This window comes from Caloenas nicobarica, chromosome 3, assembly GCF_036013445.1.
Source record: "Caloenas nicobarica isolate bCalNic1 chromosome 3, bCalNic1.hap1, whole genome shotgun sequence".
Taxonomy (NCBI): Eukaryota; Metazoa; Chordata; class Aves; order Columbiformes; family Columbidae; genus Caloenas; species Caloenas nicobarica.
In genome coordinates, this window is record NC_088247.1 from 55,746,903 (window position 1) to 55,770,257 (window position 23,355).

General features: G+C 39.0%; 1 protein-coding gene across 1 annotated transcript in view; it reads left to right on the forward strand.

Annotated features, from left to right (window-relative positions):
- The window catches only part of RNF217 (ring finger protein 217), a 65,079-nt gene that overhangs the window by 31,505 nt on the left and 10,219 nt on the right, over positions 1-23,355 (forward strand). Inside the window, exons 2-5 of the mRNA XM_065631943.1 lie at positions 1,753-1,986; positions 8,716-8,880; positions 16,011-16,212; positions 21,908-21,979. Of these exons, the coding sequence (XP_065488015.1) occupies positions 1,753-1,986; positions 8,716-8,880; positions 16,011-16,212; positions 21,908-21,979 (673 nt within the window). The remainder of the gene's footprint in view (positions 1-1,752; positions 1,987-8,715; positions 8,881-16,010; positions 16,213-21,907; positions 21,980-23,355) is intronic.

The following is a 23,355-nucleotide window of genomic DNA, read 5'->3' on the forward strand; positions in this document are numbered from 1 at the left end:
TGCTGGGGGAGCTGCCTCTCCTCTGGCGCAGGCAGCTCTGCTTGCTCCCTCAGCTGGGGCTGCACAGGGCACCGCTGCAGCCAGTGCTTGCCCAGCTCACCTCTGCCGGGCTCTGGTCTGGGGTGAGCTGCTACTGTCCTCACCCTGCTTTTCACTCCCTAATGTATACCTAACCTCTTTGCTTTGCTTGGGTTTAGCTGCACTGCTGAGAGAACAAAGGTAGTGCAATAGGGATCTTTTTGAAGTCAGTGTGAACCTTGGATTTTTATACCATTTTGTTATGACTGTTCTAATCCTCTGGCTCCTGACTCAATTATCATTCAGCTAGAGCCCATATGGCTCCATTGCTGAGGCAGCAATGACAGGGTTGTGTCGTGTTGGTTTGTGGCTTTTTTTCCTCCATTCTTAGCTTAAATACTGCATTAGTGGAGTCTTTGTGTCTTCTGGTACCACTATGCAGCACCAAGATCTGCATACAAATCTGAGGTGTACCTATCATATTTAGTGTATTGTTTGGCAGACTGCCATAATGAACTGTGTTAAGGAATAAGCCGTCCAGGGAAATCAAACTTGCCAACCTTGAAGCAGTAATTCCTATAAAGAGATGCTGGTTACACCATTAAACCCCTTTTTCTCTGCATGGGGATACTTGCTAACAAAGGAATTGGGCTGGTGGTCAGCTCTACTTGCACAGTCAACACTCGCTCATTCAAGATTACTTGAGGCAGACACAAACATGCTCAAGCTGGGTCCTTGCTGACTCTCGAGACCCAGCAGGATTTATTAACTCAGGCTCAGTGCCAAGCAAACGTAACTCTGCTGCTCCCAGACCAAGTAGGATCTGGTGTTTTGGCACAGAGTCCAAGCTGTTAAAGCCTGCCAGGCGTGAAGGGTGCAGACCTGGGTGCAGTGCTCTTCTCAGATCCGGGAGCTCTGGAAACACATTGTGAATATCTGACCATATGGATCAACTTGGGACCACCAGGGCTCATTAGATCAGCAACAGTTTAATCCCTGTTAAACTTGAGCTTGCTTCTGTGTGTGTTTTTGTTTTCATTGTCTTTTTAGACGTGTTTTTTAAGAGTTTGGGGGGGGTGGTTTGGTGAATTGTTTTTGAACTCTGAATTCTGGGAAAATTTATTATTTTGGTCAGCCCCAGGCTCAGCTAACACTTCACGTACATGCCAGGTGGCGTGTGAGGAGCTTCCTGGAAGAAGCCTGCAGAGGTACTGAGCTTGCTGAGCAGGAACCAGCTCAGGTCTAGTGCTGAGTCAGAGCTACCAAACTCTGATGATCCCGAATTGACTTTAATTTATCCATGCAGTGATTCCCAGCATGTTTTGCAGTGAAACAATATATAAATGTTTTCATTGCCTGCTTTCTCACAGCCTTTATGAGCTGTGATAGTGGAGTGCTGACAATTACACACAAAGCGTGGAGTTCTGGATGAGTGCTGCTAGTTAGGGCTTATGTTTTGGTTCAGTGGAGCCATGGTACATGCACTGAGACTATACATTTAATAACTGCAGCTGTCATAAGGGCAATTAGCTTTTCTCTTTTGGATTTGAAAATATCTTCTGGAAAAACTGCAGTGTGTTTGGAGTAAGTCAAAACAGTTCTGAGACGATGTGCTTGATAGTCTGTGGATTGTTGCAGTACTTGAAATTAATTTTTCTTACAAAATTCAGAAATGCTTGCTTGCTTTTGCCAAGCAAAAGGTCTTACAGCTCTTCTGGGTTTTTCTGTATGCAGGTGCAGCTGGGACAAGCGGATATAAAATGCCCAATCACAGAGTGCAATGAACACCTGGATGAAACAACTGTCCTCTATAACCTGCCCCACGATGACATCATCAAGTATAAATATTTCCTGGAACTCAGTCGCATTGACTCCAGCACCAAGCCATGCCCTCAGTGCAAGCACTTTACAACCTTCCGGAGGAGAGGCCACATTCCTACCCCTGCCAAATTGGAGAACAAATACAAAGTGAGCATGCTTGCCAGGGCTGTGGGTTAGATGGCACCACAAAAGTAGGACAGCACTTGATGGGCGTTAATTGAGCTTTCTTGGATCACTGGGGCTGTGTGCAAGCTGTGATTAGGTGTATGAATCTGTAGTACATCACTGATTAACTACTTAATTGATTTCTAACAGTTCAAGCAGTTGATCTTCAGTCCTTATTTCTTTGGCAGGTGGTGTAATTTTTGTCCTGACACCCAATTTAAAGAGGATTTTCTCTCTGACATGCAAACAACGTGATCACAGTCAGAAGAGACTAGAGAAGGGAGGTTATCACTCTAACTAGTTTTAGAGACACAGCTCCAGCAGAGATAAGTTTTCCCTGAAACTCTGAGCAAATGAATTCTAGGCATTTACGGTGTTAGGCAGTTGGCTTGCTCCTTCCTTAGAATGAGAGCTCTTGGCCTGTTATGCTGCTTCGTTTTAATTTCTTCATCCTCTTACCAGAGGTTATACATTACTCCAGTCTCATCACTCACAATACAGAAAACTTGAGAAATATGAGACAGGGCTGGCAGGGGGCGGGAGGAGAGAAAAACCACCACCACTTTTCTGGCATTTCTTTTAGTAGAAGATTTGCTTATACTATGATTTCAATCAAAGATAAAAAGCAAGAGATTAGAGTTAGAAGAACTTTTGAGCTGCTGAAGGTCCGTCTGAGTTCCAGAAGATGAAGGCTTTGTCTGCAACATCATGCTCTGTGTTAAGTTTTCCATCCCGTTATTAGATTCATTGTGGTTAATTTCATGATTAAGCTGGCCTTTCCTGGACAAACCAGTTCTCCTCAATAGGAGTTTAGATGACTGTTTAAATAGCCCTAATTACACAGCATAAGGTTCAACCTAGTATGGAAATTAAAAGGTACAAGGTTCTGTATGGGGTTGAAACTGTGGTAAAGCTAACTCTGAGTTATGAGCTACTTCTATATATCTGTGTAGTGTGTGAATTACATGCCACAATGTCTGCTGGACTCATCATTTTCAGATTTTTGGCACCTTACATGGAGGTGGAGAAATTTGAAACTGCAGGTAAAATTCCTTCTACCCACAGCTGTTCTTCACGCATCCACTTGGCATTCCCTCAGGTTTGGGCAGGCTGTGCGGTCCAGGGCAGATGAGATATTGCAGTGCCTCTGCAGCAGCCTCTCGTAAGGCACCAGGGGCTGTTACTGTCCCACCAACAAGGGTCACAAGTGGTGCAGTTGTTGTGTCATGGGCATGCCAACTCTGAGAATGTTCCTCAAGGCTCAAAACAGGTCATTGTGCCCACCAGTGCTCTTTTATGATTTAGAATGTTCTCACCACTTCCCTACAAATCATAATTGGAAGGAATGAGAGGCTGTGTGATGCATTAATTAGCGCAAACAGTTCCCTGGTCCTGTGGTGATGTGTTACATGTAGCTCTGATCTGCAGAGCTCAAGTCTCCTCCTGGGAACAGAATCTGGCTGAATGTGTCCTTTGAGCTGTGGCCAGGTGTTGCCTGGAAGAATATCTAGTTGATGCTGGTCAGAAATATAGTTAGGAAAGCAGTGGCAAACAGCATGGAGGATCATAGCCGCAGGGCTTCAACCTGCTCCCTGAACTTGTGTTCTTTTCTGGCATAGGTGCAGTTTTAGTGACTTATTTTAAGCTTAGCACAAGAAAGAGTTTTGCTGCAGGGATAAAGATGTAAAAGGAAGACTATATATAACATTGTATATGTTTGAGTAATTACATACACATGTAGCTGTGGACATTTATTATCTCACTTTTCTTAGATTCTCATGTGACTCGTTTGTATGGTGACTTGTCTGTGCCTTGAATTATAGCTCTTTGGAGGTACAGACTAATTTTCTTCATATAGCATAGGAGACATCCCACTGGAGACTGGGAGACTTGCATATTCACACAGAAGCATTATAAACAGCAATTGCACCAGAGGAATTCTGCACCAGGACTGGAAGTGCTGCCTTCAGAAGAACTGAGTCATGCGTGGGGAAAGTCTGCACACAAGCCTGCTAGTAGGATGACTGCACACAGGGGCTCAGTGCCAGTACCCTCACTTTCCTATACACTGCAACAGGAAAACACTGTAAAACCCGAGAGTACATTTGAGGAGATACTTTTGGAATGTTACTAATGGCATTCCTAAAATTTGATACACCTCAAAATTATAAATAAATTTAACATCTAAATTTAAAGAGGTAGCAAAGTTATTGGATTAATTTTCCTTACTGCTGGTTTATGTGAGCTAAACTGATCTAAGCCCAGCAGTTCAGTTTGCTGCTGCTGTGTTTCATTTTTGAGAGCAGAGTCTTGGTGTGCTAAGCCTAGAGTATTAGCCAGTGCAGTTACGTTGAGAAAGAAGGAGGGGAAGAAAAGGGAAACTTGCTATCCAAACCTTTCTTCTCCCATTAGTGCCACTTAGGACAGCACAATACAGCAGTGTGACTATTTAGTTTCCTATATCAAATATCTATATCACTAAATGAATCCAACTTTAAATAAGGAAGTAACCCTGCCCCCTCTCTTATGACATAAATTGGGAGTGTAAGACCTGGTTGTAGACAAGATCCTAATAAAACTTTAGTCAAAGCTCGTGTACCAAAGTGCAAAGGAAATTGGCAAAAATTGAAAAATTGGTAATTCAGTTCCTATGCATGGAACCGATATGGGTTTCATGAGAGTGAGTATGTTGACTTGTTCTGTGAGAGTTGTTTTTTGGAGGGGGAGGAGGGTGTCTTTTTTTTTTTTTTTTCTTTCCCCTAAGCCCTGGATTTCACCTGGTGTTTTAATTTTAGTTCTTTAATCTGCCACAAAAGAGCAGTTCTTGATTCTTAGAGTCTGTTTCTCCCTTATCAACCTGTGAGGTTCATAATGAAGTTTTCTGGTTCACTTCTGTCAAGAGATACCCATCACATAGAAGAGGGGCTTGAGTGCTTAGCTTTGGAAATGTACATGTTTTTTTTCAATGTGGTTGTTATATAAACTATCTTTTGTTTGAACTATTCAAGAGTTTCTGAAGCTTGGTGCTCTAGAACTAGTAGGAATCTGTACCTCCAAAGATGCTGTGATAGAGTGGATCTGTGTAGTTCATATCAATCACTTCCCCCCTTTTTGGATCAGGTTTTAACCTTGAGTAGCAGATATCTTCATGGCTACACATCACTCCAGTCTGCCTTGAGCCTGAACTGCTGCTGGTGATTTTGCCATGCTCTCCCTCTTTGCTCTCAGCTGTTCGTTCCTGCCAGCTTGCTTTTGCTCATGTCAATGTTTTGGTGTCACACTGGGAGCTGGATCAAAGATCAGCTCCAATGGGAGACAAGAACTGTTTTGTTGTTGCTTATTTTCAGCTGGTACAGTAGAAGGGATGGGTCGGTGATAAAGAGGAGACAGCTGTTTTGGCAGGAGCCCATGTTTATTTTGGAATAAAGTGGCTGTGTAGCTGTAGCTAGAGATTGTAATTCCTGTAATCAGCTGCACAATTAATTCAGCCATCCTATTCTATAGGTAGCATTCCACTAAGCAGCAGAAAATCCCACTAAGCTTTTTGCAGCTTCTGGCTCTCACAGTATTTTTAATGTGCAGTCAGTTTTGCTATTGTCATCTCACATTGAGCAGTGTTCCTTGTTGCTGTTACCTACCAGTTTTGAAAGGTCTTTTTCTGAGAGGAGAGGAAAATGATAGTTAAAATAGCTTGCAGTAAAGAGACTAGCTAAGAAAATGGAAAATGTTAGCCTCAAAGGTCAGTGTTTCGGAAAGCTGAGAACCAAAAGGGTTGTTATGAGAAGTCGTATAATCTTTTCTATTTCAAGGGAGGCCGATCTCCAGATGGCATAGAAGTTTGTGTGTATATCCATCCTGTCAATTCTGATCAACTGAGGTGGAAGTCATAAATAAATGGAAAAATGCATGTGAGGAAAAACTTATTTCGACAAACACTAGATAAATGTTTTGTTTTCAGATACAGTTTGTCTGCTTTGCTGGACTATAATGTATTTTACTACTTTAAATTATATGTAGATAACGAGGACACAGAAATGCTATGATTTCATGCACTGATATTGAAGCGTAAAGCAAATCATACTTGACTTTTTTGCTGTCAGAAAAGCAGAGAAAGCATGGAATAAGAATCTGAAAGACTGTTGTAATTGCCCTGTTGTGTTCCTATTTCTTAAGCACATGGATGTCACACTGCATCCAAGTTTGAATAGGTGTAGAGTTTTGTTTTGTGGCTACTAGTTCAAAGAAAAATAAAGCTCATAAATAGTTGAACATACTTTTCTTTGCCTGCTTAATGTATGTTCAGATAGTATTGAACAACAGAGAAGTCAAGTGGCCCTTTCAAAATGTAAAAAATATTTACCAGTTCAGTTTCATGGAAGGTGCTGTCAGGGCTGGCAGGTGGAAGAGGAAACTAGGAGCTCCAAACCTGTAATGAAGTTACCAGTTCCCACTAGTTTACTTCAGTTAGTCAGGGCTATTCATAGTAACAAATGTTATTCTAGGTTCATCTGATTATAGCCTCATTCTGTATTTCAATACTTGTAGTCAGTGTGCATGTGTAAGATTAAATATATATCCTGGTGGCTGCTATATTTCTTGCAATTATATACATGTTATAATAGAAAGATAGAGCCTGCAATGAATTTGTGTCACATTTTCACCCAAAAAAATGCCCAAAACCAAACCCACAAAACTCTACGTTTTAAAATATATTGGCATTTTATTTAAGAAAGAAGCTTTAGCTTGCTGCTTCCCAGATCTGTTGGTTTGTGTTTGTATTTTTTAACATTCGTATTCCATCTCAAATGTCTGAATACTGCAACTGATAAAAACTTTCTGGTTGCAGAACACTTAATTTGGCTACAAGCTTCATCTTTGGCTGAGGTGTAACAAATACTGAGTAATATAATGCAATACCTGCTACAATCTGTCTTCCCAGCAGCAGGTCCCCATGACGTGTGTTATTGAAAAATGTAAACTTGGGTAAAAAAAAAAAAAAAAAAAAGAAAAAAGATATGGAGATATTGGGCAGGATAGTCACTAGTAAAGCTATCTTGTGCATATTGGTTTCTGAAGGACTGTGGAAACATGGGTCAGTGCTCTGTGTTAATTTGGTTAGTAGCAAGACTTATCCTATTCTTTAGATTCTTTAGAGGGAATTTTTCTCTTTCCTATTAAGCTGGTTTCACTAAGAGAACTCATCTGGGAAGCAGAGATGCAGGGTCGTGTAAATCCTTTGGTGTAGCATCTGGGCCAGTAGACCAACAAATTAGAGAAAGGGCACTGGTTATATTTTGTATTGCCTTGGTTTTATACTTTGTCTTGGCTAGTAGATGGTATTATAACTCACTAAAACGTTAATGTGTTATAATAAGAAAATCAGTCAACTTCTTGATGCTGCTTCCCTCCTTTGCACTTTAGCCTTATGCCCAGTCAAAGGATCTTGGAGGGGAAATTGCTGTCTTATGGGTAGTGAGAAAAGTATTAGTTCTCTTGACCATTAACTCCCATTTTTGCACTTGCTGATCTGTAGATGTGGATTGACATACAGAGGTAAGCTGAAGTGATGCATTGAGCAGCTCATCATATAGGCCACCATTAAAGGTAAAATACTTGGCTAACCAGTGCTGTACAGACAGAGGTACATAATTTTATACAAATGAAGCTATGAATGTTATACATTGCTGCAGTGTGAAAAAACAAACAAACATAACAACGACAACAAAAACCACTCATTTGCTCTCTACAGGTGAAGTTAAAGACAACCACTGAAAAATATGTCAGCTAAGGTCATAAAAATGCTCAGCTTGAGCCGTTGTGTCAATTAGATTTTTAATGTGAGACATTAAAGGTGAAAAACTAAATGTCTTAGTCATGATCCAGATAGGAGGTCAGTCTTGCATCAGATAAGCACCTGCAATGTGCTTGTATTTATTACTTCTATGAACACAGCAGCTGCCGTAGCCTTTTTTAAAAAACACAGCCAGACTCTGGAGGAAGACCTGATGACAATGGTACCTGTTTGACGCAACGATTTAAAACGCAGGAAGTGGGAAGAATAGATCCTTTCTCAATTTAGGGAGCTCGACTTGTATTTTTTGCTGTTAGGTGTGGTCTGTAGCAAGTGGGCGGTTTGGTGCAGCCCCAACTCACCCTTGCGCAATCAAGAGCAAAAGGAGGTACCTGACTTCCAGGTGGTAGTTTTGGCACTTGACTGAGACCCTTGCACTTGGCCCCTTTTTCCCAGGACCATTTCTGATATAAGCTTCCTAACCCATTCTGAGCTTTGTAGAGCCTGTTCAGAAGACTAGTTATTCCCTGGTGATAGCCTTGGCAGTGAAGTTTATAACTAGAAGACTGAGATCCACCACACTGAAAACTGACTCCTAATTTTTAGGTGATCTCATGTGTGTATTGGAGGCAACTGAATAAGCTTCCTGGATTTTGCCTTTTGGTGTTTGAGCCACGCAGTGAATTTGGGGTTTGTGTGTTGTTTGATTGGGGCCTTTCCTGGCTTTAGAAATTAGTTCCGTATTTTCTCTCTTTAAAAGAAAGAAAAAGCTTCCACAACTTCTTGTGGTTTTAAAACAGACATTTTGAAATATGTTAAACCTTTGCTGGGCAGCTACTCTGAGCAGTGGTTTTAAAATGGGCTTTCCAGTTGGTTTGGCAACCAGCTCGCAAACATGTGGTGTTCTGTCATTTATACAGATCCAGTGTCCATCTTGCCAATTTGTCTGGTGTTTCAAGTGCCACTCTCCCTGGCATGAAGGTGTTAACTGCAAAGAATACAAGAAGGGAGACAAGCTGTTGCGTCACTGGGCCAATGAAATCGAACACGGGCAGAGGAACGCCCAGAAATGTCCAAAATGCAAGGTGAGCTGCTCTCCTTTGGCTTGCAGGTAGTGACTTTAAACCCTTTATGTATGTATTTAAAGTAAATATTTGTAGGTTCTGCTCAGCATTGGAAATCGAATTAATGTTTGCTCTGCAGATTGTTGTCAATGACTTGTTGGGAAAAAAAAAGATCAGATGTTTTACTTGCTTGTTCCTGCATTGATTCTGTGGAATCTCTGCATATAAAAGAAACATTATGGAAATCATAAGAGGGGGCTTTGATGTATACTTAAAATGAATGTGTTACAAAATTACTCCTAAAATAAAGCTTTAAAGAACCGGAAAGCTTGAGAGAAATATGATGCCCTTTGTCAGGTTTTCCAAAGAGCTTGGCTGGATTCGTGTTCTGAGCAAGGCAGAAATTCCTCTATCAACAAGTTAACTAAGGGAGACTTTAAGATTTGGCAAAAGCCAAAGCTTTTTCAGGATTAAATGTCAGTTCTTGACAAGCCTTTCTCATTAATTAGTTTAATTTTCAACACTGAAGTGCAGTCCTGCACCCTAAAAATGTCATTAATCTTTTCCAGGATAGGAAATATTTCCCACTATTCAAATGAGATGCAGCAGCCCTGCACACCCCTGCCCCAGCTGCCACTAATGAAGGTGGCCATTATGTTTGTTCACTATTTTTTTTCACAGCACTTAATTCCAGCTACTGACAGAGTAGTAAGTCAAAACCATGGTGGGAGATGGTGTGTGGTTTGTTTTTTGGTTTTTGTGTGTGGTTTTTTTTGAAAGGGAGTACCTAATCTGAACCTACATTGCTCTACATCTACTTCATGGAGAGGACAAAGTAAGGAAACTGGAACATTTGGTAGGAAATAAATATTGAATGGGAAGATTTACTCCGAAATGTCTGCAGTATACTTTGTCACACTTTGAGCCTTACCCTGTGCGAATAAGAGAATGTTTATCAGTTTACTAAGTGTCTTATTTTGGTCTTGGGAAAAGAAATGCCTGTGATGCCATAGCTTGAAATTGAAAGATTTCAAAACACTGAGGAAAAATTTGGAAAGCTCCGAAATCAGCAGTTGGTTGTTTACCCTTCCTCCCATGCACATGTGACATTGAACAATGTTTTAACAGCTTGCTGTTTGACAAGAGTTGGTAGGTTTGAGCCAGTTCTAAACATGTTCACTTTCTGGGAAGTCTTACAGTAAAATCCTTTTACAAACTTTATTCCTTTTGGACTGGTAAGAAGTATCTGTTTTGTTTCTAATTCTTTGACTGGTGTCCAGATTCAGATTTTATGACAGTGTGAATGAGGTTAACTATTGAAACAAGTTGTCCAAAAAGAGAAGAAAATGCACCAAGCAAAAAAGTATGAATGTGGGAAAGCAGGGGGAAGAGGGCTGCTAGGTGGAAAGAGAAAAGAACTAAAACTGCTAACTCTAATGTGTTTATCCATAATAAATTTTAAATTTTGAAATGCTAAATGTACAGCTTTGTTTGCCAACTTCAAAAGAGAAGGCTGAACACTTGGAACTTATTCAGGTTAAGTCACTAATTTTGAAGCCTGAGGTTGCATGAGTTTGGCTACTAATTCCAAAAAGACTTTAGGTTTCTTTTTTTAATCGAAAGAAAAGAAAACCTCCTGCATGGTGGGAGGCACTATGCAAAGTTATGAAACTAGCACAGTTATGAAGTTTGAAACTTCATAACAAAGTTATGAAACTTTTGTTAACGAGTCCTATCTGGTAATGCAGTATTATAAGTGAATATTGAAGAGGGAGTTCAATATTATTAAAGTGTATTGTTATCACCACTCCTGATATGTTTTTCTTCAGAGGTGAAAAAAGTTCTTCCTGCCTGCAGCCTTTAAAATGTTTATATCAACAATGTTGTTTATTTGTTTTTTAAATCAAATCTGTAACTAGCAAGTAAGCAGAAGAAGCACTTAGCCAGTGGTTAGTGGTACTATTCTTTTTCTTTTTTCTTTCTTAATTGGTTACTGAGTAATTATAAAAATACATCTTATGCAGCATTCTTCATTAAAGTATTAATAGATGTATGGGCACGTGGGGATAAACATACCAACAGTTAATCATTTGGAGTCAGGGGCATTGAAGCTAATACTTTCCATGTCTCTCTCTCCAGCCACCCCCCAAAACCTCTATATAAATAACATTGAAGCAGATGACTATTGTATTTACAAATAAAACAGAGAAAAGAGTGACACAGAAAACAGAGTTGGTAATATACTATTTGATTTTTTTCCCCCTTCTACATTTGCATAGGCAATGTTTCAGGTGACAACATATTTATATTCTATTTAAAGAACCTCTTTCATGTGTTGGTTAAAAATTTGCAGGAGCCAAAATTAATAAATGGATTGAGGAAACATCAAGATTAAATTGTGTCAAGGTATTAGTATTAAATCTTTACACTAAAACTGAAGCTAACAGAAATTAAAGGTAGAAACTTCAGTAGAGGTAGAATTTCTTTACTGAGGTGACCTGTAAAGTTACAGGTAACTTCCAAAGTATGATACTGATAACAATGTAAACTGTGACCATACTTTACAGATATCTTCTGGAAATAATTATATATACACAGAGACTCTTTTAAGTAGCCATACCGTGGAGAGGTAGAATGTGCAATTATTATCTTGTCTGGGTGTGCAGGAGATGAGAAAATGGGAGCACTCTTGTAATGTGAATACTAGCGTCACAGTTAAATAAGCTTAAACCTGATTACTTTTTCCTATAGGTGGATACAGCATTAGTGTACTAAATAGAAATAGCTTATATTTGCCTGATCTCTCTGAGATATGCTTACATGAGCAAATAAAAATGTTATATGCTGTCAAAATACATAATTGTAGATTCATTTTGTGACTATAGATGAGTATGGAGATGTTACAAAATGTTGCCTTTTTAAAACTCTGTCTTTAATTTTGACCTTTTATTGTTGTTTTAATTGAGCCTTTTCTAAAGTTGTTATAGACTGTTTTCAGAAACTCAGCCTAGACCATTTTTCTCAACAAGACTTGTCCATAAAGGACTCCCTACATAGAGGGAGCTGTCTAATGAGTGCAAATTTGCTACACCTTATTAGATGCCTTTTCATAAAATCTATAGCCTTGTTTGCCTTTCCCCACTCCTATTTTAAGGGGTTTTTTACAACTTCTTGTGACAGCATGTTTGCAGCAAAATGCCAATTTCCACAAGTGTTGTTACAGTAGAGCAAATCAAGGAAGAACTTTCATGTTGGTGTTATCTTACTGCAGATTTCAAAAACAATGCTGTCTGAGGAAGCACCAAACAACAGCTCTCGCTTAGCTGCGAACAGCAAGGATGTCAATGCACATTGAGGAGTATCTACTACTTATCTGTGGATTTACAGTTCTGATTAATATGAGCGTTATCATATAACTCGGGGCATAGTTTTTGAAGGTGCTCTGTGAATTATTTCTCATTCTCTGAAGGGAGGAGAGTCCTCGCTTGTGTATGAAGCGATAAGTCTGTGCACCAGGTTTTCTTCAGGACTGGAGGAGAAATGGCCACTCTTATTCTCAGATCTCTTGGAAGCGATTTCCGTGGAAGATTTGTGAGAGAGTGCACGTAACATGCAGAGGCGGTAACTTGAGGGTCTGAAATAGCCACTGTGCTACTTCAATTGTTTCCTTAAGACTCTGAGCTCTGTGTTCTTTGCTGGTGGTGTGTAACTTTCCTGCTGTTCCAAGGCACCAAATGCCGCATGGCCGTGGCTGACTATAGCCAGCCGCATTCCCAGCCCCTGCGTTCCCCCAGCTGCCTGCCGCGGCATTGCCTGCGCAGCAGGAACACTTGTGAGATATCTGACCCGTTGGTGATGGCTTTCCCATCCTATAGATTTGTCATCCATCTCTGTCAGTAGATTTATCCTGAAGGGAGGGAGGCACGTCCATCTGAACCAGAGCTGAAGTTGATCTGGTGAGATGTCGTGTCTTGGGCTTGAAAGCAGCTGGACTGAATCATGCAGAGTTCATCTGGCGTTGTCAGTCTGCATGCATATGATAGAGAGTCCAAGCTCCACATCTAAGATTTGAAGGGGTTTTATTTAATTTTCTTAATGAAGTCTCTCCTCACTATCAGAGGGAAAGTTTTGGCAACAAAAAATATAGGCAAGTAAAATCAGTTATTCCAAATTTGCAGCTTTTGAAGACAGTTATATATGCGCAGATGAGTGGTCACTAAAAATTAATACTTTGATTTTTAAAGAAACGAAGTTAAAGTACATGTAATTGCAATATGTGTCCATAAGAAAATAAATCTTATATCAACTTCTTTATGTTTTAAGAGGACAGTATGTCTGGAGGGTGCAGAGCAGAAAGAAGTAGATTGGAGTGACTGGAGTGATGGCTGGCTAACTGGAGCTGGGTTGCTTCGAGGAAAGCGTGGGTAGAAGGATAGTAGGCAGTGTTCAAGAGGTGGGTATTTCTGAAAGATGTTGAGGGTAGAACGTATAAAGGTATTGCCAGCATGTACTTGAAGTTCTAACCGTCAAAGAAAAATTATTTTCGAAATAAGTATGAAGTAGTTTTGATATTAGTCTTTGCATTGAGGGTTTTTATAGGCTCCAGGCTTGTAAAGATTTTCCATCAGGATGGATGGTAACTTAATAGATTGGGTTGGTAAGTTGGAGAAGATAGAGGAGAGTTAAATAGTCATGATTTAAAAAGAAAAAAACAGAGTTACGTTAGTCTCATAAGATCTCATTATCTCATTTTCGTTTTTAAGATGGAGATATGTCACTGAATCAGCAGATAAGGAATAGTACTTCTAAAATTACAAAGTTCTGTATAGCTGTCTGAATTTCGGTCCCCTGAAAAACTAACTGGAATTAAATTTTAAAGTTAATTTGTTATAATACAATTAAGCCCCATGTGCAAACTCCACAATTCAGAATTAAAATTTCTTAATTTCATTTGAAGTTAATCATTTAGGAATCAAATGAAATCAACTGTGGTTCTGTGAGTAGGGTCAACATTTTTTCATATAAAAGCTGGAAAGTAAATGCAAAAGTCAAACTAACAATATGCACTGTTTTATTCTGAAAGGGGTAACTTAAGAAGTTATGTTTAATTTGATATAGTATTGAGTAGACTTTTTTTCCTTTTCACTGTACTTGCAGTAAATGCTTAAATGTGAAAATTTTGAAGTTGAGTAGCTTATAAAGTTTACCAACAATGGTATTTTTTTCAGGTGCTTCTGGAAAACAGGGCACCTGTGATACAGGTGAAGGAATGCCACAATGAACCAAACAGCAGGCTTCCTCAGGGCACATAAGTAACTGCTTGGTCGGTCTACTTGCATCCCTTCTGTGGGATGAAGGCAAGTCTCCTACTTGCCCAATAAAGAGTAAGGTTTTCTAGCCCAATACTCTTTTATTTGTGTGTGTGTGAATGTCTTTCCCTTCTTGTGCGTAGAAGCAGCGTTTGGAAGCGTAGATATATATATTCTGAGAGTGCTGTCATTTGCACAAGGATGTTGGCAGGTGTACTTGGAGCTAGTTTTTAATTACATTTGCCCTGGAATCTTTAACCAAAAGTACTGCAGTTTGTTATGTGAATAAAGTGCCAGTTTCAGTAGGTGTTCAGGTCAGCGAGGGTTCTCAGATCCCAGATGAACCCTGATCAGTACCAGAGCACAAACATGCTTCACCCTCTCAAGAATGTGGGATACCCCAGGAGTTGCAAGCATCCCTGAGCTTTCAGCATCACTGGTACTTGCAAGACCACTGAGCACTGATGCCTTTCTTGTCTTTACCTGTACCTCCCTGCAAAACAAATACATATAGATATGGATAAGAATTTCAGGAAGCATTAATTAATCAACATGTAACATTCCAGTCAGATATAAGGGAAAAAATATTCCCAGGGAGGCTGGTGAAGTGTAGGACAGGTTGCTGAAAGAGACTCTGACATACCCGTACTAGGACATTTTAAACATCTAGTGGGATGAGACATGGAGCAATCTGATGTGACTTTGAAGTTAGTCCAGCTTGGAGCTAGGGGCTTAAATAGATGACCTCCCAGGGTTGCTTCCAACCTCAATTATTAGGTAACTTTGTCTGCTATTCCATTGTGTAGCATGGTCCCACCTTGAGGGGGCCTTTAGCAATTTTGTGAGCTAGGAAAACTGTGTGTTTGCCACCCTGTTAGCTATAGTTTTAGCTGGCAAGATTTAGAAGTAGTTGTGTAATTGTAGTTGATTTAGTGAAATACTCAGCCCCAGCACTACCTTCTCTCCTAAGGCTCTCAGAACTATTAACTAAAGCTGAAGCCTTACAAAACCTGTGCAAAGTAGGTAAATGTACCTGTTTTGCAGAAGAGTACATGGAAATACAGGTATGGAGTATGAAGCTTTTTCATGCAGGTGAACAGCAGAAAGATGGATGTAGAGCCTAGGCAGCCCACCTTGGTGCTGTACTATGGGCATTATTATGAAAGCTTGGTATAATTCTTTTATGTGGTTTGTGGAATCTTTCTTAAAAAAACAAACAAAAAAACCCCTAACCAAAACAAAAAAAACACACACCAAAACGAACAAACAAACAAAGAAAAACCCCACACATAAAAAACAACAGCAACAACCAAGAAAAATTTTTTTTCAAAACATTTACTCTAACAGCAGAGCCTTTCTGGCATTTATTACAAAATGCCAAATTTGTGACGGTAATGAGAAAGGGAGTGAGGCCACAGGTGGCATAAAGAGGGAAACCCATCCATGGAGGGGTCAGAGTTCATAACCATATTTACTGTGCTGCTTTTATTTTTAATAAAGTTTGGTTCTAATGTGCCTAAGTAATTAAAACAAGTTTTCAGTAAGGGCAGGGATTGCTCAGATACAAAGAGTCTTCAAACAAAGAAGGAGAATTATGTGGGAAATTGTTTGGAAATCTGGAAACAACCATAACTCATATTTGATGCTCTGACACATGCCTTAGAAAGCCATTATTGTCTCAGTACAGCTGCAGTATTAATCAATGCAAATGTTGAGTTAAGCAGGAGGTTGCTCGTGGTGTCTTTTCATCTGAGGCACGGACTGTGCCAGGTAGTGCCCGCCTTCCTGTGCTTAGGAAGGAGGAAAAAAATGATCTTTTCTTGTTTTCTTCTGTTCTTAAAGATCCACATCCAGAGAACGGAAGGGTGTGACCACATGACCTGTTCACAGTGTAACACTAATTTCTGCTACCGTTGCGGGGAGAGATACCGCCAGCTCCGGTTCTTCGGAGATCACACGTCAAACCTCAGTATCTTTGGATGCAAATACCGCTACCTCCCCGAGAGACCACATCTAAGGAGATTAGTGCGAGGCTCTGTCTGTGGTGAGTGGATAAACGTTCCTTGTGAAGAGCTGCACAATGAGGTGATTGGGGTGGGGGAGCAATAAACTATTGGTTTCAAGTCTTGGATGGGCAGCCTGTTATTTAGTTATGTTAAAGGTGATTTATTAAAGATATTTAAATATTTAGCATTTGCACTCCTTGGACTGTGTATGTGTAAGTATTGTGTCCTCTTCTGATCGCTTCTGTTTCCAAACCTTCTTCAATGATTCATAAGCAAACTGAAAAAAATACTGTCAATATGCATGTTGCTGGCTGTGATTGTAATTCTAAAAATGAACCTCTGCATCAAGGATCCATTTGAATGAAGTATTGTTTGGATTTGAACCTGATCTGGGTTTGGAAAACCAAATCATTCACATTTGCCCATTCTTTTAACTGTTAGCTTTAGTTCTGATAAAATCCAGCCTAAAATAACATACAACTAAATACATTAATTACTCTCGCAGGAATATGATGCCAAAAACAGGACGTTTTTATTAAAAAAAAAAAAAAGGAACTCCTTATTTGCTTTTGAACCAGATGTGTACCTGTCTCAACCTATAGAGCACATGAAAAAACAGATAACAAAATAGATTATTACCTTATGTGGTATCTTGCATATACATTTAGTTCAGTCATTGTAGTGAATTTACAGCATGTAAAGCTATCTGTAGCACTATAGGAAATGATTGCCTTAAGTGTCAAAAGCTGGGGACTTACTAAGGAGAACACGACATTTTGTACTTAGAATTGAGGCATAGAAATGGGAGATGACTTGGGATTCACCTAGGCTGAGGAGATGCTTTGAGCTTATCAATCGATGATGTTGCACATAGAAGTAAAGGTAAGAGACTGAATGCATAGAAATAAAAATCAGCAGACCTGCAGTGAAAACAATACTCTCAGCCAAACATGTTCCAGCTAGAAAACTAGGTGATTTCCATTTTAGAGTAACACAAGAGCTGGCACACAAACTCATAGGCCTGATAACAAGAATGCCAATCTTGCTGTGCTGCAAAGTTGTGGGAGACTCACAAACCTGGAACTCTTGTTTCACAGATGACAGTAAGTCACCCAGGCCCATTAGTTTGATCTCAGGAACTTAATGAGGCTTTAGAACAAACTTAAAAATACAGAAATAAATAGCAAAGTAGATAAAAATTCAAAATTATTGGATGTGCCTACTCTGATACGTTTCGTAGAGATAAATTCCAACATGTGAGAGGATCTAGTCTAGATTAAAGACAATGCTGGCCCTAGAGCACCTGGGTATAAACTGTTAATAAATAAATTTAGGCTTAAAATTCAATAACCATTTCAAAGGTTTAGTAATGTTGCAGAAGAGCTTTTACTGAAAATCACAATGGCAAACAGTGTAAGCTGTTTTGAAATGGATCTTGGTAAGTCTGGTGGAATTAGCATCTGTGATACCACAGGACTGTGCTCAGAGACATTACCAAGTATGTGCTGCTCATGTGCAAAATCATAGGTAACCTTATTCCAAGATTAAATCTTCTGTGGACAATGAGGATACAAATATAACACAACATAGATCTGCCAAAAACTATGTTGTTATTGTCTTAATTTTTGCAATGGTTTACATGTAAGGTATCTAAATATGCAGTTAGCGTGTTGTAATGCCACATACAAAGTCCAAAATACACATGCATGTACTGTATGTGCATAACTACTATTAAAATTTTCTTTTTTCCCTGTTCGTTGTTTTTAAAAAACAATAACACAACCTTTTTATTTTAAAAAGAAACAGCTTTAACTAGTAAGAAAGAAAATTAGTTTATTTGCAAGCAGCGACTTGGAGGCAATCAAGAAATGTGCAAGTGCATATATGAGTTAAAGTTTAGTGATGAAGATGTATATATTCATATTTATAAAAGCATGCATAGAGAAGGTATAAGATATTTATTTTGCTTTCATGTCCTCTTTGCAAGTGTACTTGTGGTTTGCCTTAATTAGTAAACCAAGAAACTGGCAAAGCTCAAAGTCTCAGCTTAAATTCCTCGTAGGGTTTTCTGTTAAAATTTTCTCTCTTAGGACTACCTCTGTCATTTGGTGTTATTTCTCACAAGACTCGTCATCATTTGAATAGAGACAGAGCTGGCTGAACCTGCCAGCATATGTAGTAATTGCCCTCATTTTTACAATAGCTCGTTACAGCCAAGGTGACAATGGTTCAAATGATTCTACGTTGATACTCATGACCTTTAATCCCCATCATCTCTAGAGCTCTAAATTTTAGTATTGATTCTGATACACTTTAAAAATAACTACTGAAAGATTCCAGAGCTCTAACAGAACTCAGATGAAAATTTTAAAAAATAAAAGTTTAAAGTATTTATATCAGGTTAGGATTCAAGAATTTGGCTAACTGCTCTTCCTCCATTGGATTAGATTATGACTATGACTGGCATACGTAAGCCAGTCTAGATTTTTTTTTTCCCCCTCCTTTCCCTTTTTCCCCTCCTTTCCCCTTTCCTTCACAAACACACCTGTGGGTGTGCACACTTTTTTTTTTTTAAGGTGTCATTATATTGTTGTAGGATCATATCTCCTAACATTTTTCTTCCGAGATTGTACAACCCCTAACTGGGATACAATGTCAGTTCAGCTTGTGGATTCTGCCATGCTGAATGGTAGAAATTTGGCAAGATCAGCTATCTTTGTAAAACTTCAACGAAATTGTTCTATGCCTGTTAATTAGGTGAGTGTAAAGGTCTGCCTGGCGAGTTTGTCCCCAGCAGTGGTCATTTAAAATTAAAATCTCACTCACTGTCTATTTCCAGTAATCATTGCTTTAGTCACTTCCTTAGTTATGGTTTGTATCTGAACCTTTGCTTAGTAACTATCAATAGATGTATCCTTCACCATTTTCACAGTTCACTTTTCACAGTTCTTAAGTTCTTACTTCCACAAGATCTCTAGTAGGGGCTGTAGGATTTCACTGTGTGTTGTGTGAAGAAAGTACTTCCTCTGGTTTTTTTAATTGATTCCTGATCATGTCATTGGTTACTTATGATGAAACTGAGTAAATATGAATAGCTTGCTTACCTTCTCATATCTTCCTTTTATTAGACCCTCCATCACATTCTTCTTTGTCATGATCTTTGCTTTTTTTGTTGTTATTTTGTTTTGAACTGAAGGTTCCTAGTCTTAATCGTTTAAGATCAAGTTGAAAATCCAGAAATGTTTAATTCCAGTTAAGGATCGCACCTGGGCTCAGAGATGTCCTGGTATCTAGAAGTGTAAATGTAAACATATTAAGGCTTCATTAGGCAAGAGGGGGAGCATCATCATCAGTAGGTGTTACTGTACAAGCCTGGATTTTGGTTCTGTTCTGAGAGTCAGCAGAAGATGTTAGAAAGAGGAGATGGTAGCAGAAAAATAGGTTGTTAGAAGCATAGTCTCTACGTTTTAGTAACACATAGCAAGAAATAAAGGTTGGAATTCCTGTAGTAAAATGCCTCTGCTAGTTAGCTAAGTAGAGAAAATTAAGAGGACATTATCTTGGCTGTCAGTGGGAGACTGGTGGGGTGTTGCTAGGTATATGTTCCTCTGTGACTTTTTTTTTTTACTTGCTTGCTGTGGAGAGGAAATACTGAAGTAAATATGGTGGTTTTGTAGCCTTGCGCAGATTTTTGTCTTGTTGCTGCTCGATCCAGGTGGGTGGGGTGTGTAGAAAGGAAAGAACACTTCATGGCAGGCTGGCATGCTATCATGGTTTCTGCTGGGAAGCGTTTGTGCCTGCGATCACAAACTGTTCTGTAATAAGAACAAGGGAAAAGCATTTATGGTTGCATAAATTTAAACATGCTTTTCTTCATACACCAATGGTTTTGTAAAGGTAATAAAAATTACAGGGAGGAGAAGAAAAACTGAGAGCAGAAATGGTCTCTGACATTTTTCTCCCCCTTTAGCTAACATTTTTTAGAGAAACTTGGTCCTGTGACCAGTGCAGTAAGGTGAAATTGCTTTTATATTTCAGTCCCAGCAGACTTAGAGATTTCATTCTCATAGTAATTATTTGGCTGCATTGTTGAAGGCAGAATGTTTGATTATCACTCAAGTTAGTGATGAATTGCACAGAAAGGAAAAGCATGTTTGGCTGTCTTAAATGTACTGAAGATACCACTTAAGTACCACCTGAATTCACATGTGTGAATTTTATTCAAAATCAATTGCTAGGTACTTCATGAATACATAACAGGACAGAAGATGTAATGATGCTATTAAAGCAAATGAAATTTGGTAATTTTTTTAATGTTTTCAATCACTCTCGTTTGGAGTTTTTTTGAGGTTTTCCTTATTCTACATTCCTTCTCCTGTCTACGCTTGAGTAACTTACTTGACAATCTCTGTGTGTATAGAAGGCAGCACAGTGGAGTCCCAAGAAGGTCTGCCATTAGGATGCCTAGCAACTAGAGTAATACCAATAATGTTTGACATTTTTTTTTCTTCTAGGAATTAAAGTTTCCCACCCACAACACTCTTATGAAATTTAAAAGCTATCAAAACAGAACATTAAAAGGACCGATTCATTTAACTGCTGTAAATATTTCCAAAATATCTCATTTTTCCTTCAGACTGCCCAAATTAGTGGCTCAGGTTATGGAGAGGGTTACATCATTATTGAACGAAGTAGTCCATTTACTGTAATGTGATACGAGTGACTTGAGAGAGGGAAGGGCAGGGAAGAGAGAGGTAACGAACTCACTTTTCCTTTCTTTATAGAAGTGACACATGCTTAACTTAAAGAATTGCTTAATTTCAAACCCCGATCAGGCTGCTGGTGCATCAGTAAAAGTGCCTGCCCTGCTGCATTTTTGAACAGCTGAGACAAGCGACATCTTTTGATCCAACTGCTCAACCAGCACAGCCAGGGAGATTCTGCCATTTAGTTGAAAGCATGCAATACAAGAAAGCTAACTGGGATTCAAAGTTCTGCTTCAACTTAAGCGTGTCAGAAGAAAGGAAACCTGCCTTCCCTCCATGCATTTCTACAGATCATGAACTCAATGGAAATAAAGAATATGAGCAGGTTTTATTCGTTCCTAGAGTTTTATGCTCTAGCCGGTGTGCTGCACAACCTCGTTGCCTTACTCACGTAGGAGTGGCAACGTATCCTTTTAAATGTTGATCCAAAATAGACTTGGCTGTGGTTTGATTTTAGACCTAAATCTCAACTGTACATAAGGACTTCACCACAGCCTTTTAAAGCGAGCAGAAGCATATTTAGAGATGATGGTCTCATCGCCTTGAGCCAACCTAAACTCTCAAAGATGCTGGTTTGCTTGGCATCTTTCCAGGGTGGTTGCTGAACAGTAGGATTCTGGAGAAGCCAAACGATAGTAGCTTTATAGCTATCATGTTTCTGCTGATGCCTGAGGGATTTCAGAGTGGAAACAGAAGTAAATGCAAGCTAACTGTTAATGTACAAAATGAGCTGTGCTCAGAGAGTTGTGGTGGGTGAAGAGGGCAAAGAGAAATGTGTGCAGGGAGCTGGCTGGGTGATGATAGCTCCTGGCTGGATTTGGAGGATGAATTTATAAACAAGAATCCTGGTAAAGTAGTAAAAAGATGAATCAGCTTTTGGAAGTCCAATATCAAAATATTTGTGGATGGTTGGAAAGGGAAAAATAAAATGCCTGCTTTGAATTGTTAAATGAATTTTGCATTTCAGCTGGAAAACTACTCATTACACCCCTAATACTGGTTCTGGGCCTGGCACTGGGAGCCATAGCTGTTGTAATAGGTAAGAGTTACATATGTGAATAAGTCTGAGTCTGATTTTGCAGTAACTTTCTGTATGACTTCTCAGTATTTTCATCTTGAAGAGATAGACACAAACTACAAATTTCATAGATAACTGTTTTAGTATAAAGCACATGACTTTTTTCTTAAACATTTGTCTTTAGAGTATTTTTTTCTTACTTGCATTTTAGCTTTATTTTTATTTTACTTGCCTATTAGCTTTATTTTTTTTTTCCCAATTATTTGTTCGTTAAGGCTTTTCTGACCCAAAATCTTTAACTAATGTAGTTAAACTAGTCAAAAGGCCAGAATCATTTAAACATAATGCTGGGGGCTGGCTGACTTGGACCCTCCCTTTAATCACCCCAGTGCATCACAATTCTAAGATCTTGGCCATGTGCAAGGCAAGATTTTTGAGGCAATGGGCATAGTCCCAAGAGCCCTCCAGCTTGAAGATGCAACAACAACAAAGCAGCAGCAAATTGGGATGAGTCAATCTCGAAATCTGATTCAGTGCATAGGCTGCCAAATTGGATTCCATCACAAAAAAGGTACTGTGAACTCATTTGATATAGTATCAAAGGTCTGCTAACGTGGTTGTATTAATGTGGATGTAGTTATTCTAGCAAATCTGCTCTTTGCCAAGCTTAACCGAATTCTTCTGCAGAAATGAAATAAGCTGTAGCAATGAATGTATAATTTTGCTCACGTAAGTGCATATCCACTATTTATGTTGGCAGTGATGTGTCAATTGGGCATCATGCTCCTTCACAACTCTTCACCAAGCTACTTACTCCATTGAAAATTTGCAGCGTGTGGCCAGCCCTGAAGCATGTTGGAATGTGGCACCTTTATTACGATATAGTAGAGCCAAATTATACCAGGATAGTTACATTAATAAGATTGTACATAGCCAATCAGCATATAACCAAAATACCCTTACACCTTTTCTAGAGTACATCGGGCCAAATAAAGAATATTGCTATTAATTTCAATATTTAGGCTAAGAATACATATGTTTTTCCTGTATCAATGTTCTGAGTTGAGTTCACTAAAGATATATGTATCTTTAAATATTTATTATTTTAGTGGTATTTTTAGGCCAAAAATAAAGGCAATAAAGACTTCTTAATGCCAGTAAAAATTATTTTGCTCAGCAATCTGGTATAATCTGTGCTGGGAAAAAAAAATGCTCTTTTGCTTATATTAAAAAATTTTTATTAATAGCAGTGATACCCAGTGTGCCACTGAAGTCCCATTCTAGGTATGGCTGGATAAGATTACAATCAAGAAGAGCAGTTCCAAAAACATTGATTATTTATAGGAAAGCTTTGGGTTTGAGGTTATTGCAGCAATATTTACTGCCAACACAACTGT